General features: G+C 34.1%; 1 protein-coding gene across 2 annotated transcripts in view; it reads right to left on the bottom strand.

The window, feature by feature from the left end:
• Positions 1 to 3,854: 3,854 nt before the first annotated feature.
• Positions 3,855 to 19,025, bottom strand: part of LOC143224968 (meteorin-like protein) — a 38,133-nt gene continuing 22,962 nt past the window's right edge. For both annotated transcript variants that reach the window (XM_076453528.1, XM_076453529.1), the window contains 2 exons: positions 16,279 to 16,335; positions 3,855 to 7,180 (listed from right to left, as the gene is read on the bottom strand). In XM_076453528.1, coding sequence (XP_076309643.1) covers positions 6,852 to 7,180; positions 16,279 to 16,335 — 386 coding nt within the window. In that variant the 3' untranslated portion in view covers positions 3,855 to 6,851. The remainder of the gene's footprint in view (positions 7,181 to 16,278; positions 16,336 to 19,025) is intronic.

Below are 19,025 nucleotides of genomic sequence, written 5' to 3'. Positions count from 1 at the left end.
AAAGTCTGATAAAAGATGTTTTGCAAAGTCATTTGACAAAGTTTAAAATTTTATTGGATACTCAACATGGTTTCATCAAATGAAAATTTTGCCTTACAAATTCTTTGACATTTTTAAAAGGTTACTGCTTATGTAGATGAGGGTAAAAGTACAGATTTGGTTTATCTAAACTTTCAGAAAGCATTTGACAGGTTCTACATAAAAGGCTTGTGAAAGGAAATTTTCTCTGTACGTATGGGGGATAAAATAGCAAACTGAACAGAAGAAGTGCTGGATGGAAGAAATCAGAGGGTTGTTATAAATGTACATCAGTCAAACTGCTCTAAAGTCACAAGTGAAGTACTTCAATGCTTAATTTTAGGACATTTACTCTTTTTTTACTTACAGCAATGACAAAAACGATGGAATAGTCAATAAATTACTTAAATTTTCAGATGATATTAAGGTCTTGAGTGTTGCTGGCTGTGAAGAAGATGCTGCTGATTTACAAAATGATTTAGATCATTTGGTGATTTGGGCAAATAAATGGCAAATGGACTTTAATTATAATAAAAGCAAGATAATGCATAGGGGTTATCATAATTTGAATTATAAGTATTATTTGGCTGGGAATAACCTTAACAGTGTTATGAAGTAAAAGGTTCTTCATGTAACAGTGGATCGGTCTCTAAAGCGATCCAAGCAGTGTGCTGTTGCTAATGGTAAGGCATATTGGATTTTAGGTTGCAATTAAAGAAATATTGAAAAGAGGTTATAATTTTATTGCACAGGTCACTGGTTAGGTCATATTGTATTCAGTCTTGTTCCTTACCTTAGGAAAGACATTGAATTGTTAGAAAGAATTCAGAGAAGAGTTATTTTTGTGTTTTATCTTATAGCAAAGCCACATAGGGCTATCTGCTGAGCCCACCGAAGAGAATTGAACCCCTGATTTTACCGTTGTAAATCCGGAGACATACCGCTGTACTAACGGGGGGGGGTGAGAAGAGTTGTAAGAATGGTGACTGGAGAAGAGATAGGGGGAATCTGGTTTATGTGTTTAAGATTGTAAAGGAAGTGATAGTGTTGATGTATCATCTTTTTTATATTTAACAGTGGTAACAGTAGGACTAGGGGACACAAGTATACATTTTGGCAGGGTAGGAATTATCTTTAACTAAGTTAGTTTTATGAAAGGTAGAATGGGCTACCTTTGGATGTTGTAGAGGCAGTAAATTTACGTGAGTTTAAGAAAAAGCTTTATAAGTATATAAATAATAAGGGTTGGCTTTTAAGATTTTTAAAAACTATTTTAATTTAGTTTGGAGGATAGAACAGCTGAGACTGACCAATAGGTCCCATGTTGTCCCAAAACGAAGTACTAAGTACATTAACTTGTTTGTCATAATAACTGTTTCTAAATATAAAACTAAGTATAATAACTAGTCTGCTATAGTAAATTTGTCTGTACTGTTTAAAATAGAAAACTAACTACATTAACTAGTCTACTGTAGTAAATGTAGTTTGTATTTACTTTACTAGTTCATCTTAGTGAATGATGTCTACTTTTACTGAATAGTTAATAACTATTTCTGTCAGTATTTTGCTGTTCCACAATAGTTAATGATGCGCTGTGATGGAAAAGTCTACTCGTTAGTCTGGAAACATAAACTGTGTTATATATTATTATTATTAGCCATAAATATCACTAAAACTTGAAAACTTTTTAAAGCGTTACAGTAGCGAAAACAACTTGTAAGAGCTTTCGAGGCTGTAAATATCACATCAAACATATGCACATGCAGAGATATGAAACTCAGTTGTCGTCATAGTTTAGTTTATTTGTGTACTAATATTACTACAAAATTTGTAATAGTATTATTTAACATTTTTTTATCCTAAGATGGCTAACAACACAGTCTATTTAGATTAAATAAAATAACAGGATCAGAGTAAACTGTTATATATGAGGTGAATATCCGCAGCCACGATTTTCTACATTCATCCGTTTTGCTCTGTTGTTATCATATATTTCATCCTTTCATTTTCATTTAAGTTACGTATCTCAATTTTCGTGTCACAAACAAATTGAATTTTGACGAATAAAAAACACAAACTTGTAACGGATTTACTGCTACACGTTTATTTTAATACCTACGCTTGTTTCAGTATAGTTTTCGTTTTTGCATATGACGTATATTCTTGTAGAAGATTCTAGAAGATTCTTGAGAGTAAGAATCAACATTTTTTTTTTTTTTTTAAGAAAACTCTCCGGAATATTGATGAAACTTTGAGAAACTATTATTTCTACGAGGACACTAAATATCCTCCTCGGTAAGAAGTAAGCTTGTTACCGGTGCAATCATAGTATACCTACACAAGCAGGTATACAGTGTGATGTATGTACTTTGTCATACATCAAAGTGAGGTATGACAATATGAACTTAGAATTAATTTGCTCGTCATAGATCTGGATCGTTGATAAAATATTCATTTTAGATCGGATATAAGAATCAGTACTGTCTGTAAGTTTGTAAAACTGTTGTATATAAACCTTCATTTGTAATAACTATTAGTAATGAGATATTTTTTTTGTACAGTAAAATATATTTGCGTCAAAAAAGAACATTGCGCGTATCATTCTTGTTGGCAAATATCATAAATTTGATAAAATTTCCGGTTATTTGAAATAGTAATGCGTTAACATACGTAATATAATAAATCGGAGACTCGTCTGAGATAAATTATAATATGTGAATAACTGAACGAGAGAGTCAGTTCATTTACATTCGCCATCACCAAATAGATGGTTTACTTTTCTTTTCCGTCTAACTCTTTCAAAGACGAGTACTGTTGTAACGACAAATCGTTATTTTCTACAGATGAAAGCAAATCAGTCACCACGTAAGTTGCGTTTTTTCTTCCCCTGTTTTTTTATTTGTTTTGAATTTTGCATAAAACTACACGAGGGCTATCTGTGCTAGCCGTCCCTAATTTTGCAGTGTAAGACTAGAAGGAAGGCAGCTAGTCATCACCACCCACCGCCAACTCTTGGGCTACTCTTTACCAACGAATGGGATAGTCCGTCACATTATAACGCCCTCACGGCTGGAAGAGCGAGCATGTTTGATGTAATGAGAATTCGAACCCGCCGATTACGAGTCGAGTGTCTTAACCACCTGATCATGCCGGGTCTTCACTCTTCTATCAAATCTTAGAATATTCAATTTATCCCACTACTAAGTATACACTTAGTACTGAAATATTCAAAAAAAAAAAAAAAAAAAAAAAATTACGGAAGTATTAGGCGGCGTTTAGCAGTAATGGTATAGAATTTTACTATTTCAAACAATATACATCTCCGTGTGGACATACAACGTAGTCCAATTGTTTATAAACATATGCAAGACATTCTAACATTCAGAGTCCATCCTCGTGCCAATAGGAATACGTAAATATTAAGCAGCACATATCGTGTATCTTGAAGCTATTTATTCCTTTATAAGACGGCTGATGACCGTGTTAAGTTCCTTATTCAGTATTGTGCGTAGTTTCAAATGTAAGTTATATAACGAAATAATAATTTAAAATGTTCATTTATTGTGATTGTCTATATGATAGTCTTAAAACTATACAAATTCAGTAATTATACATAAAATTATCTTAGATATTTATTTTAACGTTGTTTCAGATTATTTCTTTAATTTTTCATAATAAGACGGTTACGTATGAATTATTTATGGTCTGATGATCATTTTCACTCTGTAGTATTTTACTGCTATCTTCTGAGCTGTAGTTGTGCGGTTTACAAAATTTTTTTCGTATTTGTTTGGACTTTAATGTTTATATAAAAAAGGAGAGAGGAATTATACGAATTCGTATACATAATAGGCACTTTAATTTAATTACGTATTTACAATTCTACAGAAAACCACTGGCAAACCCAAATGCTTCGTCCAAGCTAAGCCTAAAATCAAAAAACATCTATTTCATCACTGACAATAATGACAAGATTAACTCTATGAAAACAATGAAAATTTGTTTATTAACCAGCTGAAAGTACGTTGACTGTTAATGGTAAAAAAACACCTCGGATAATACAGTGGTTAACACTCACAAAATCAACTTTACTGAAGTACGTGATAGGGTGCATGCAATGTTAAAGTTGTTCTGCCACGTATCATAGGCCTGTCAAAAACTAATATTAGTTTATGTAAAAACTTAAGTACTCTTACAACCTTATGAATTACAAAAAATAATAATAAAAGCAAGAAGAAAAGCTTACTTGTATGAGGCGTTCTTGCTTAGATTGTTACATTGTTTGTTTGTTCGTTAGGTTTTAGAATTTCGCAAAAAGCTACACAAGGAGTGCGCATTGCCGTCCCCAATTTGAAACTGATACACGATGTAAGGTAGTTGGTTAAAAACATCCAACTTCTTTTCTGACCAGAGATTTTTACCATCTGTCTTATAATGCACCCACGACCCCACAAGCATAGAGCGCATTTGTTGTAGCAACGGGACCAGAACCACGAATTCACTTTTAACTTCACAGTCCGGTCACGGAGCCCAGAACCATGAATTCACCCTTGGTTTCACAGTCCGAACACACTAACTGCTTCGTAGAAGGACAATGTTAAGATATCACAGTGTTTTAATATCAGTTTCCATGCAGATGGTTTTAAAAATATACTTTATATAATCTAGTTTATCAAAATGTGAGTACCGACGACAGATAAATGCTATTCGGAGAGGAAGAACTCGTGAAATAACTGCGTACGGTACAACAAAGTTTATTTATCCACCTTTAAAATTCTTTTCAATGGTTTACTGAGAAATGAATAGCAGCCACCAAGCATGATTCGAAATAATAGAAGAGTTCGAAAATACAAACAAATTATATTCTGTGAATTCAAAAAATAGTTTGTTTAATTTACCTAGAATTTTATTTAATTCGCTGTGTTATCAGAAATGCTACCATAGAGTCTGCCAGACTCGTGAGAACGATGTGAAAATCTGTTATTTCTTTAACGTTCACAAACTTGAATAATGGTATTTCTTTGTTCATGTTTTGAAATACCCAGTTTAAAAATAGTTAGTAATTTCAACTTAAAACACACACCTATTATGTCCAGTCCATAATCTCAGTGTTGTCAGTAGACGAACGTTTTTCGAGGTTGATTAAATTAATGATGGCTAATTACCTACTTAAACCAGGAGTTAAATAAATGTACATATCGGGAAGTTATAAAGTCATTTGTTCAACACATTAACTCTGTAAGAAAAAAAGAAAATTCTATAAATGTGCCGAAACAAAGATTATATCTACAAGCATGTGACATCCGCTAGGCTATTAAATCAATAGGTTTACTTTATAAGATGTAGTTTAAAATAAAGGACCCTTTATTTTTTCCTTTTTTGGTTTATCTTTATAAAACTTCCGTACCTGTAAAACGCTGGTGGTGAATGAATATATTCTATAATAAGGAGCTAATAGAATGGAAGATGAAATGTACCGTTATTGTTTTATGACTTTTTCTCAAAGCGATTTATGAGCATGACCTGTGGCATACAACTAAACATGTAAATTGTACACATCCATAGTTTTAATGTTTTGATACTGCTCACTATCTTTCGCTTTTGATTAGGATATTTTCGTAAAATACTTTAAAATATGTACAAAACAGACAGGTTGTACGTAGGTGAATTCTTTATGTTAAATAAAACAAAGAAATAATAATAATTCTATCATAAATGCAAGATCATTTTCAGTAAATATGCTCAAGGTTGTTCAAGTAGGTTACGGAAAGACTTCGAATTGGATATAACTACCTCAGCACCACAGCGATTCCACTCCCAAGTATAAAGTAGGCTTAACGTTAAATTAAGCCAGTTATTGTAGTCACCCGAGATCTACAGTTTTTGTTTTAGATAGAATAATTAAAAACTCAATTTTATATGTATAACCTATTTCTTCGGTCATCCAATGACTGATAAGTATTTGATTTTCCAAGAAATAATTTCATAAAAAAATAAAATATGTAATGATTATAATAAAATTTCAGTTATTTTCTTTGTTTTGTAATATCTTACCTATTGTTATATTTTTCATTATGTTTATTATACAAATAGGTAATATTAAAAGATTATAATGATATGTAATATATATTTTTTTTCCCAATCCTGAAGAGTTTGTTAATTTAATCTCGATAACAGTCTGGTAGAACGGTTGAAGTCATGAAATATTCGTGGAAAGACTAAAATATACATACGTAATGTTTTATGAAAAATAATTGTTACTGTCACTTTTGAGGAATTACGATCACTGTGTGAACTAAGAGTACGGTCCCAAAACACTAGGAATTATTACAACAATTGTGTTTCCCAGTAAACGTTACCCGAACACAACAAACTTATTAGGCTGGACTCGTTAAGTAACAATCTATACAAGTTTGTAATGTAAATATTTTTCCAGCAGCTCTCGGAGAAAGCACGATGTTACGTTTTGCATTTCAAAGTTTACAAGCACAAAAAATATACAACCTTTCATACACAAGCACTGATGGTCTGAAGTATAGTTTTGATCACATGGTTTGTATTTTTAAAAACGTTTTTTTAAATGAACGTTTAAAATAACCAATATCTATCTAGCTAACACAGAACGACGTTCAGTGTTCCACTGCAGAACGTACTCTTTCATCTTGCACTATAAATTGCTTACACCTCTGCACAAAAAATAATCCGACTATTTAATTAATATTCCTCGTGAAATAAAAATATATAATTTATCACTATTTTATGTTGGCACCTTTGCAGCTCGTATGGCACTTGCACGTGTCTTTTTGTATCATTCGTGTATGTAATTTACATAATCAATCTAGTTGGCACTGATTGGTTCCTTCCAAGATAGCTTTTTTTCTTACTTTATGCCATTCTGCTAGTCTCGGTGCGCAGTGCAAGACGGGATTTCCCAGCATCATTCTCCCCATGAAGATGAATTCTCCACTGCCAGCTTTAGTGCCACATTTCAAAGGACGGTACAGGATGGTGTAATTCTTTTTCCCAGTTTCAGCTGTCACTTCACGCGTGTTCAAAACAACGGACCCCTCACTATTTCGGAACACTTTGGTTACTTTAATTAACAGCTCGGTCCGCAGGAGGGCGTTTTCATTCCGAAGGCCACTAACAGTTCCTTGGATAACTAGGATGGAAGAAGGAAAAACATGAGACTTTGATCACTTGTAAATTTCTTCATAATTTAATACATAACCACTGAAGGTATACAGATGTTTTACATCATATGCACACCTTTCTTAAGAAACAACAATTACAACAACAGAATACGTTTCCTGCCTTTTGTACCTTTAGTAAATATTGGGACAAAGTGTCATAATGTTACGTATATATGTATTGTTTCAACGCTCCTAAACATTTGTATAAAGTTCAGAAGCGTTTCTAAAATGAAGCTTTTAATTCACAAACATGTTTGTGCATAAATAACAACTGATCATTATTTTGAAATTAAAGTGATATTTAAAAATAAACATACATAAGATACGAAATAAAACCAAACAAATAAAAAGGTGGACTTGTTCTTGTTGAAAAATAATGAGAAACACCACTGTTCTGTTACGATGGGAAGGACCTGGTGTTGAGTGGTGTAATAATATAGGGTTGATCACGTGACTCGAGGGAGAGGTTGATGTACTCTCGACCTCTGAGAGCCTAGTAGATAAGTAATGAGCTGATGGAAGATATGTGATCGGAGGCAACATAGCAGAAGGAGCATTTTAATAAACCCAAGATATAAGCTGTTAAAGATGAAAAGATAATGTAGAAAACAGACTGGTAGATAGTCTTAGAGAGCTATTATAAACAGAACTTGTGGCAAAACATATAATCTACAAAATGTTACTAACGGTTCGTGGGAAATTCGCATTCTCTGTTCTGTGTTAATACTCCTCTAAGAGCATAAATTTATATTAGATACCACAGTTTTATACCATCTAACATATACGTTATTCACCACTCTACACAAGAACTATCTTCGCTGCCTACATAATTCTTAACAATTTACTTTTACATTTATGACTTTAAAGAGACAAAAACGAAATGTTAAAACTATCTATCTGACGTTTATTTGTTCGGACAAAATTTCACATTTATATTTTGGTGCATATAGCTGGGGTCGCTATAAATTTTATCACGAAGAACAACAACAAGATGTTACACAAAAATAAGAGCAGTCAATTCTGGGAACATAAACAATCCAACGGTTTAAGCAACAACTAAACATAAATATAATAACACGTCATATGAAAAAAAACAAACAAACAAATAAAAGAAAGTCCCAGTCACTAAGTCAGGTTTTGTTTCAACAGAAAGCTACATAATAGGCTATTTGTCTACCACGAGGAAATTGTATGTTTTTAGCATTTAAGTCCGTAATCTTACAACTGGCCCACTAGGGGACCCACTAGGTTTACGAAAAACAGGTTATAATACAACAATAACCACGCGTTATTTCAGATAAGATCAAGCACGACGAACAAAACATAACGTACAAAAATGTAGCATTTTAAAAAATATACACATACTGAGTAACAAGACATGACAGAAAACTAACGTTTAGACACCTAAACTGGTGACAAGGAAATAGTGAACATTTTTTATATAGGAATTCCTGCATTTCTTTAAGGAGAGCTGGAAGACATCAAGCCATGAATACAGAGAATAATAGGTTTTATCTGTAACAGCTAGAAGCTCCGTTACCCACACATGAAAATCATGGTTTTGTAGAAAATAAAACCACGTGACTCGCATGCCTGTTAGCCTAATAATCAGGCTGTTTTCGGAAGATGTCCCTTCTTATCAATGATCGCAAGTCATCGAAATAAAGGAGTCCGCAGGTTTCTTTCGAAACTGACAACAGCATGTGGAGTCCACACCAGCTTAAAAGATCAAAATTTCTGATATATATAAAACACGACAAAATGTGCTAAAAATGTAGACGAAACTAAATACGGAAAGCAGTAGTGGAAAAAAAAAACCTTGTAAATTTCGATATCCGTGGTGAGAAGAGGACAGATAGTCCTTAGTGTGGCTTTGTAGTTAATAGAAACAGCAACAACATTTACAGGACAGCACTATTTTGTGTACGAAATAATATTATCGGGTATTTCATAACGATATTCACTAAGCCTAAAAATGCCCATTATACAACTAATAATACAACTACTGACTAATAACTCATTTACAATTTCAAAAAGTATCAGTGGAACTCTTCCCCCCCCCATTTCGGGAAGAGAAGCTACTAGAGTACAAAGCGCTTCTAACTTTCGATTTTATTTTTGTAGATAAGTTATTAAAAAAAGAGATGCGATAACATACAATCTACTACACAGAATAGTGGTTCTACATAGAACGCTGGAACACCTGGCGCATGCGTGTCAAGTTACGATATGAACCTTTCAACAGTTAGTTTAAGGTTCATTTCGTAACCAGGCAGTTAGAAAAGTTGTGTTTCACATCTCTACTGTTATTTGTTAATGTCCTGGTAACTGGCAACCTTTCTTAACATATTCTCCATAATGTGATTTAAAAAACAAACAAACAATATTTCCTCGATATAAGCCTAACCATCGTAATCCTTGATTGTGAGGATAAATCTTCTTCCCCTTCAAGCTGCATACCAACAGTTTAATAACTGATACTTTATCAGACTTCTGCAAGAACCTTGTTGATAGCACACTTGCCCTACACTGCCTCAGATTATCAGGTTGCACTTTTTTGCTATACGAATACTCTGGACTTCTTCTCCATTTACTTGAAGTAAATTATTCTGCTGTGTTGTTCTCTGTAAGTAAGCACAAAACTGCATAACGGGCTATTTGTGCTCTGCCCACCACGGGTATCGAAACCCGGATTCTATCATTGTAAGTCCGCAAATTTACCGCTGTGCCACTAGAAGCGGGAGAAACTCATTGTGATCTTTGTCCAAAGATAGCAGCTATTTTGGCGAGACACAACTGTTCATTCACGACATATGGCTACAACAAGATCTACTAACAACAGAACGTTTTGGAACAACATGGGATCTATTGGTCTAAGTTAAACTAAGTACAAAATCAGTAAAAAATCTTAAAACCAACCCTTATTATTCAGAAGCCTTCTCTTCAAACCCAAGTTTATTACCTCCGCAACATTCCAAATACCAACAGCCCTGTTAAAAATGAAACTTAGCTGAAGGTGGCTCATATCCTGCTAACATTTATATTCATGTGCCCTAGTCCTACTATTTCCACAGTTTAATATGATTACAGCAACATTATCGGTTATTTTTGTAGTCTTAAACATCTCAGTCACATTTCTTCTAACTCTTCCTTTTTTAAAGAGAAAGCAATTTGAGAGATTTCAACCTCTCCTTGTATACAGCTCTCCCATTCAAGGCACCATTCTGGTAGCCCTTTTCTGAGCCCTTTCCGACAATTCAATGTCTTTCCTAAGGCAAGTAGCCCAAGACTAAACACGGTATTCAGTTGAAAAGTTCAGAGTCGAACATATGATTTCAAATGAACCAAATTCGCGGTTTCTAAGAATAGATGTCGCAACTATTCGATGTAGATTAATAAAGTTCTAACAAAACTTGAAACTGGTAAGAAAGTTCTTCTAGTGTAGAGTGTCAAACAGTCATTTACAAGATTCTCTGTATCTATTCAACGTTTCCAAGACATCAACACAAATTGTTGTTCTTCAAAAGAAATATCGATGGGAATTTATTTTGAGAAAATTAACAAGTGTTACAAAAGATTCTAGTTATAATAAATACATAAAAGTTATTCCTCAAAATTCAGAATTTCTTAAGGGGCGGGATTGTTACAATAACATCCTTCATCACTACGTGTACTAAACTACATTTACAAATACTAGAGTCTGTCTTAACTGTAATATTAGTTTGAGAGAGATTTCCAACTTTAAAAAGTATTCAATTACTTAGAGAGGAGCAGTGCCCCCCCCCAAAGAAAATATTGGATTTGGCCCTGAGAGAAATGCCCCGAATATATTGTATTTGTTTGATTTTTTTTTTCTATTTTGCTGTGAATTTTGGCCCAATGATGAAATCATACATACGTATGTATATTTCATAGTTATTCGATTCTCGCTAGAAGATTTCTTTGAATACAATGTATACATTCTAATGATGTGTTCGGTTAAAACGTACTGCGCATACCTAGTCCAGCAGTGGTGTGCCGTGTATGTGCCAGATTTTGTGTATTGTGTAGTTATTACGTATCAACCCTTGACAATGCCGCTGAGTGTTTCTTTGGATACACGTTAGACTTATTTAAACTTCAAATATTACATATCGGATTTTTTTTACTGTGAAACGGGTCGATCCGAGGATATCTTTACGTCACGTACAGACACTTCACCTTAAAAAAATCGCCTAAGGTATTAATCAACCGTGTTTTACGATAGTGTAGAGCGTTTCATGACCCCTAGCGGTGATCTTGCAGATTAAGACCTAGAATAAGACAATTTTTCGTCAACTTTCTATCATGACTGATAACAGCTGGCATTTGTCCAAGACATATTAGAAAAAAAATATTCTGGGGTTTTGTGGGTTAAACATGATCTTCAAACATACGCACACAGGAGCTAAAGAAACACGATGAATGGAAGGCCCGGCATGGTTAAGTGGGTTAAGACGTGCGACTCGTAATCTGAGGATCACGGGTACGATTCCCCGTCACACCCAACATGCTCGCCCTTTCAGCCGTGGGGGCATTATAAAGTTACAGCCAATCCCACTATTCGTTGGTAAAAGAGTAGCCCAAGCATTGGCGGTGGGTGGTGATGACTAGCTGCTTTCCCTCTGGTCTTACACTGGTAAATTAGGGACGGCTAGCGCAGATAGCCCTTGTGTAGCTTTGCGCGAAATTCAAAAAACAAACAAAACAAACAATTAATGGAAAATTTCTGTCCTCCTGCAGTGAAAATGTACACGCGAGCACACACCGAAAATATCGATTTACCAACGTAATATTTATAAATAATCTTAATATTAAAAAGAAATCTGACAACAAAAGAGACTGTCAACATGACTAGAGAAACTGATTCCTGTAGTATTACTGAAATTTACTCTAGTATAATCTAATCGAAAATTGTAATTAAAAAGGTACACGTATGCACGTGAGTCTGTACTGACAGGTTAGAGATTCGTGGGCCTCAGATATGCTTATCCCTAATGTTTGAGCTTCTGATAAAAGGAGGGCAGTCTGCCCTAGCAACTACCGCCACAAGGGATTTGTTCGGCCATTAAAACAAAATAACGAAACTGACCATACCCTTGCATAACGACAACGAGGGAATTGCGAAGCGTGTTCAGCAGCATCACGTCTTCAACCTTGTACCGTTCGATCCGCAGCCCGACATGCTAACCATTTAATCAGTATAATGCTTTTCAAAATACGGAATTAATGGGCAACTTAACTGAAAATTTAGATTTTCTCGTTTAAGAATGAAATGACTTTTAAAGTCCTTCCCTTTATTTTCTAACTGTAAACGTTTTTTGTTTTAAATATATATCCATTCAGTTAAAGTTTAGACTAATTACGCTATTAACTTTCTTGAAACAGTATATCTGCTATTTCGTACGACATAACATTCTAAACTTGGGTCACAATCCATAAGAGAAGTTTCCTTTCACAAACGTGATCACACACGAAACGAACATATTTGCCGCTGCGGAGAAACGTCCTCCATAAGTTATAGAAATAAAAATTCGAATAACATTTGTAGTTTAAATTCATGTTAAACACTACTCTAGTTAAAACAATTTTCGTTATATGTATGTATGTATTATACGATATTTTCGAACACAATAAATGGGTGTTTAGTGATTTAACTCGTTATTACATGTGGTTTAAAGCCTCCTGTGTATAAAGAACAATAACTTTAACAAGGATTTCCTTATTACACCAACAGAACGCCGTGAATTCGCGCAAACTGTAACTATATAATAATATACACAATACACGGTTGATGTAAAAACTTTTAAATACAATTGTGTACGTTGATATTTCGTATTTCCTTTATAACTACGTGTTTGAAAGCTACCTCCTTCGAGTGTCCTGGAAACTCAAGTAATCGTGTTCCACTTGTCGGTCGTTTAACTGCGCATGCTCAGTTAGAACTGACTGTACATAACTTCTGTATATCATCTTCAATCTTTCGTAAATGACACTTGAAAACAACACCTTACTAGTTTTAAGAAACGTTTACCTTAAAAACGTTTATTGATGCAAAAAATTTTAAAAGGACGTTTGTAAATATCAACTGAAGTGAATTAATTTACTTGTTAGTAACGTAGAGCACATGTGGAAAGTAAACACAACTTTCAAAATCATACGAAAAAACCTGGCGGTGGATAGGGTAACTTATGATACAAACAAGTCTTTGAAACAATAGGCACATTTAATTTTTCACAAGTTAAAATTAAGTATAGTTTGGCATTAAATTGATCTGCGAGAAAGAATCGTGACATTTCGCAGGCATTTAGGTATAGTTTGGTATCAAAATAATTGTAATGACGAATCGTGATTCTTAATGAAGACGTAGGTGTAGTCTGTTTGTCTTATAAATAGTGAATGACTTCCGAATTCGTTTGGCTAGTACATACTTTTGTTTACGCGAACTATGATAGAGGTTTTATTGTTTTTTGGTTGTTTTTCGAAAACGATACACGAAATGCGGTAAATGTTTATAACGGCTATCTATATGTAATTTATCATATAAATACACAGTGGTCTGAAATAATATACAGTAATGCAATTGTTCACGGAAATATTGATACACGAACTTCGTTTCTTCTTGGAAACACATCTGAAAATGAAGTCGAAGAGGTCTAGGGTTCCAGGATGATGTTCCTAATGTTTAATACACACTAGTGCTGTGTGTGGTCTTTATTTTTCGACAGTATATATTTTAACGTTCACGAGAAAGTCTGTGTTGAAAACCGGAACAGCTGGTATATTTTCACTAAGTCCATTACTTTTCGATAACATTTCAAATAACCGTGTCCACCGCACTCGAACGACGTCCCACTATCTTAAATTATTACAGGTGTGGTTGTTTACTTCTCTGAAAAGTTCCGCGGCGAATGAATCCGCGCCCTAAATGCTTAATAACTGTTAAGCGGATTATTTTTCCTTACTTCGGTTACACAAGCCATTTCAATAATCACTGTAGTTGAGTTGTTCTATATATCAGCTGTGCCTATAGGTTAAGAGCATTTATTTATAGCTTCAATGAATACACGTAAGCATATTATAATACAGCTCTAAAAAAAACACAAACTTTCTTACAAAAAAGAAACGTCACATGGGAACACGGGAGTATATTATGTTTTTATAACAGCCAGTTTTGTTTTTTTGTGAGGAACACAAAACCTGAAACTTCGAAACTCTTTCGTGGCTGACTTTTCTTTAATGAAAACATGATCTTAGGGTTTCGACTGAACTCATAAACTCGCACGTATAAGAGCTGCGAGAGTATACATTTCCTGTCGGCTTTTTTTACATTTTAATACGTATAAAAATTTGCACAGAAGCGAAGAACCATTAAAATTATTTTATGGGAGGCACTCGCGTACATCATATAAACATGGTTTATATAAACGTGGTTTCTATAACCACGTAATACTTAACCAAGGAAGATCCAAATCATGAAGTTATAGTTGGTGAAGCTCAAACTAGTTAAAAGGTATTTTAACTTGAAAAAACATGTACACAAGAGTTAATAACAATTTGAATTCCATCGGTGACAAATAAAGCTTCAACATTTAACTGATTTTATAAAAGTCATTAGTTTTTGTTGTTAAGCAATCGAAAAAAAAAGATACTCGTTTGTTTAATAAGATGTATATAATTACTTTTTAGATTTCTAACGAATAGTTAAGTTTAAAACCGACCTTCCATTTAATAGTTAACTAATATTTTAACACATTAATTTTCCAACAGGTAGTCAAGCAATCTTACACCAGATTACTGATCAGTCTTTCACTCGATTACTAAGTCATCCTCTATCTGATAATTGTCTTAAATCAAATAATAACCTATTTTTACAATTATTTAAAGCTTACTTTGGACTCAATAACTTACTAAGAGTACAATAATAAATGTTCCTTTGTAAAATGATTTACGATTTAAGTATTCTTGGACTATCAGTATAGTCAGACCAGAAATAACTTTGTCCGATAAAGTTATCACCTATCGCCTAATACTAGCTCGAATAATAAACTAACAGCAGTTACTTTTGCTCTGTCTTACGCACATTTTAAAAAGTCATCAGGGTTAGCTTCTATAAAAATCGAAAGTACTTAAAGAAGAAAAATAATTCCACAACCTAGTTCCTAATCAATCACGTGTATTTTGTATGTTAGTCACTTTCAATCACGTGTTATGAAATTTTAAAATCAGTCCACTAAAATGTTCTAGTTTATCGATGACGAACAACATGAACATCCACCGTATTGTAACTACACCATTTGGTCATAATGCAGGAACTATTCTCCATTATAATATCTCTCTACTAATATGTAGGCGAACAGGTTTTTGGCGTGAACAAAAACCTGTTATTTCATTAAATCTATTCCCGTCTTTTCGTGCCAAAATTTTATAGTTTGTTTTAGCAGTTTAAACGATAACTAGCAATAAATACCGTTGGAGTCAATGTATTTTACACAGAAGAAAAGAGAATTCTCAATAGCCGCGGCAATGAATTAGCTCTCAAATCGGTCAAAAAATGGAGCTATGAGCTAGCTTCAAAAAGAAACTCGGGGGCATGTTATAAGTCGCAACTAAAAAAAACAAAACCAGTTCTCATTACAATGTAATACGTGGATCCCCTCCGGTAGTGAAAGGCATAAAAATACATAAGAAAAATGAAGGATACAGAAAACGCTAAAAATTGATAGTGCGAGCACGCTTAGTCAGATATAAGCGTATTTAAAAAACACTCAACATTACGCACGAATATGTCGAACACACCGTACCTCTCCTAAGCTTGCTGCACCCCATTATCGAAGTATACAGCGTGAAACTCTGCTGAACCAAACCGATTATACGGTGTATTTGAAACGTTCGTGTCAAACTATTACAATTAGACGCTAACACTCACCAGGTTCGTCTTTCCAAGCGCGAAACAAATTCATCGTGGGTGTAAATTCATTACAGCTGTTTAGTTAAATGTTCAAAGTTTACCTCTGCTCTGAATCAAAAACGTCTTTTTAAAACTTACCAAAAACACTAGTGCAGTAAAACCTAAGCATTTCTTCTTCTGTACAAGGGCGACACTCTGTAAAAGTAAAAAAGATAATATAAATACATAAAATAAAGAGAAAAAATACGATGACAGTTAGTAATTAGAAGAAGGGTAACAAAAGTTATACAACACAAACAAATCTGTGTGTGTGTGTGTCCCCACTTATAACTAACGAGTCGCTAAACTGATCGCTACCAAACTCCTGTTGGTAAAAGAGTATTCAAAGAGTTGGCGGTGATAACTAGCTGCACTCCTAGTCTTTCACTACTAGCATAGGGACAGCAAGCATAGATATTCATTCCTTCGTGTAGCTTTGCGCGAAATTCAAAACAAGCCAAACAAATCCCAAGTGCGTAGCCCATTTTTGCGGCAATAACGGCACGCAAACTATGGATGGTCAGGTTTAAAACCCACGGACGCTAACTACTATAGACCACCCCGTGTTAAATAGCACTGAAGTTGGTAAGAACAGTACACGTGTGTGTGTGTGTGTGTGTGTGTGTGTGTGTGTGAAAAAAATCTAAATATCTGCACAACTGTGAAAGTCAACGCTGATTATTGTTCAGTTGTAAACTCTTTGTTAACCTGAAGATGACCTAAGAAGGTCGAATCGTTGTTCTCTACTGTATTTTAATAAAAGTTTTGTTACCCACGCCAGCCGTCTTGAGTTACATTTTTACTGCAAGCGGGTTTCTCGTCATCACGGATATGATGTTGTATATACTGCACTGGTTACTATGGTTTTAGTCTACAGATAAGGTTGCTGTGGTATCAATTGCAAAATATAGAAAACACGTTCATTATCTAAATATATGATAGCAGTTTGTAAGTACTTCTACATTCGCAAAGCACAAATTATTATATTATACACCGAAAATAAAAACACACTTCATGTGCCTGCTAAAATTAGCTTCAGAACCTGTTAATATTTATTATCATTGTGCAACTTTATTCAAAATGGAACTCTATCATCTTCCTCTCTTTTAACCTGTTAAAGTTAGGTTTATTAGAAACATCAATTCTCTGTCTATTCCCGATTTGTACTAATCTCATAATATCCGGGAATAAACAGATTAAAAGCCACTTTTTTTTTTAAACCTTCGACACCATGGCCGAAGATTCTCACTAAATGTTTTTATATACCGTTTATATAACAGTAACTAAGGATTCTTACTTTCATGGTGAACTGTTCTATGGAAAAAAAAAGTAAAAAAGTTCACCCATATTTATTATCACAAATAAAACTTTTGCTAAAAATAATGTTTTTGTTTGTCTCCCCACATCTTAAGGAAGTTTCAAAGAGAATAAGTGGTTTATAGCCAGAATTATGGGATACCTCTAGGGCTTCAGAACGACGTCTTGAAACATTTTTGTTAGTTACGAGTTCATTAATCTATTTCTCTAACCATAAATGTCCTGTAGCAATCAGCCCATAATAAACAACTATATTTAAGGCTAGAAACTTTCCAGAAATGGTTCATTTATAAAAAATAAAAAAACTTGTTTGTTATTAACGATATATAATTTATTAACCATATTAACGTCTCCTAAAACATTCATGCTGTAATTTAATCATTTATGTTAATATATTTTTGTTTGTAAATTAAATGACTACATTTAATTGACTACAACTGCAACAACGAGTCAATCCCCGATGACTTCTCATACGTAGTTTAACCCTAACACAATCTGAGTTTTTTGAAACATTAAAACACACACAAACTGTATATAATATAAACTTTAAACGACATTGGTTGCACTTGATATAAACTTTCAAGAAAAAAACGTTCACTTCTTTTGCTCAGTTAAATTCAGTTTTCGTAGTACAGTTTACTTCAGTGTTTCTTTTGGATATAGCTAGCAACTCCTCAGGAAACAAGATACGATTTCAGCAGTATGTTCTCCCTGCTACAACGTTTGTTTTTTTCCTTCTTCCACGTTTAGCACCAGTAGAGAACGGAGCTTATAATACTTTGACCCTCCTAAAGGTGTAATCACACTCCACCGCTAATTTCCAGAGTGGTAGCAGTTAAGTCATTGGCCTGGTCCAGCCGAAGACAAAACCACGAGATGGCGTTCAAGTTGAAGCAACCGATATTCCAGGGCACATGCGAGCCACATGGTCTTGTTCACGTGACTCGTGAACTTCGGTGAGGGTTCATTTTCACGAAGAGACATCAATTGAGGGATAAAATTAAAACCATTATAAGCTAATTGTTATTTATTTGTTTCATGATAAAATGGCTAAATCTATCCGTACACACAAATACACATTAGTATTTCGTTGGATTTTACAGTTCACGGTACTTCACAGTATTATCTCGACAACGCATCAACCACCTGACCACAACACAATAATGTTTTTGCTCATAGCAAAAATGGGTGAACAGAGACGATGCTAGCTTGTCATCTAGCCATAGATAGAATTACTTGTCCACGTGAATAGCTGTTCCCGTTAGTACGGTGTAAAACCGACTGCCAGGAAATGAAACATTAATGTAAACCACGAATAAGGACAAAATAACTAATGACAACCAATACCTACGACTAAACGTTAGAATTCGAGGTTTGAACACGAAGAAGATGCACAGCAGATGAGACGCTTGACGCTAGAAAAGATATAACGTCAACGTTTCTTGTTTGTTTTTGTGACTAAACAATCATAAATACTGATGAACTTTCGCAGTTATTGTGAAGTAAAAACAACATAGCGGTGAGGGCAA

Source organism: Tachypleus tridentatus, chromosome 9 (assembly GCF_004210375.1).
Source record: "Tachypleus tridentatus isolate NWPU-2018 chromosome 9, ASM421037v1, whole genome shotgun sequence".
NCBI classification, from domain to species: Eukaryota; Metazoa; Arthropoda; class Merostomata; order Xiphosura; family Limulidae; genus Tachypleus; species Tachypleus tridentatus.
The sequence above is the reverse complement of the archived record's forward strand: the minus strand, read 5'-3'. Positions and strand labels throughout refer to the sequence as shown.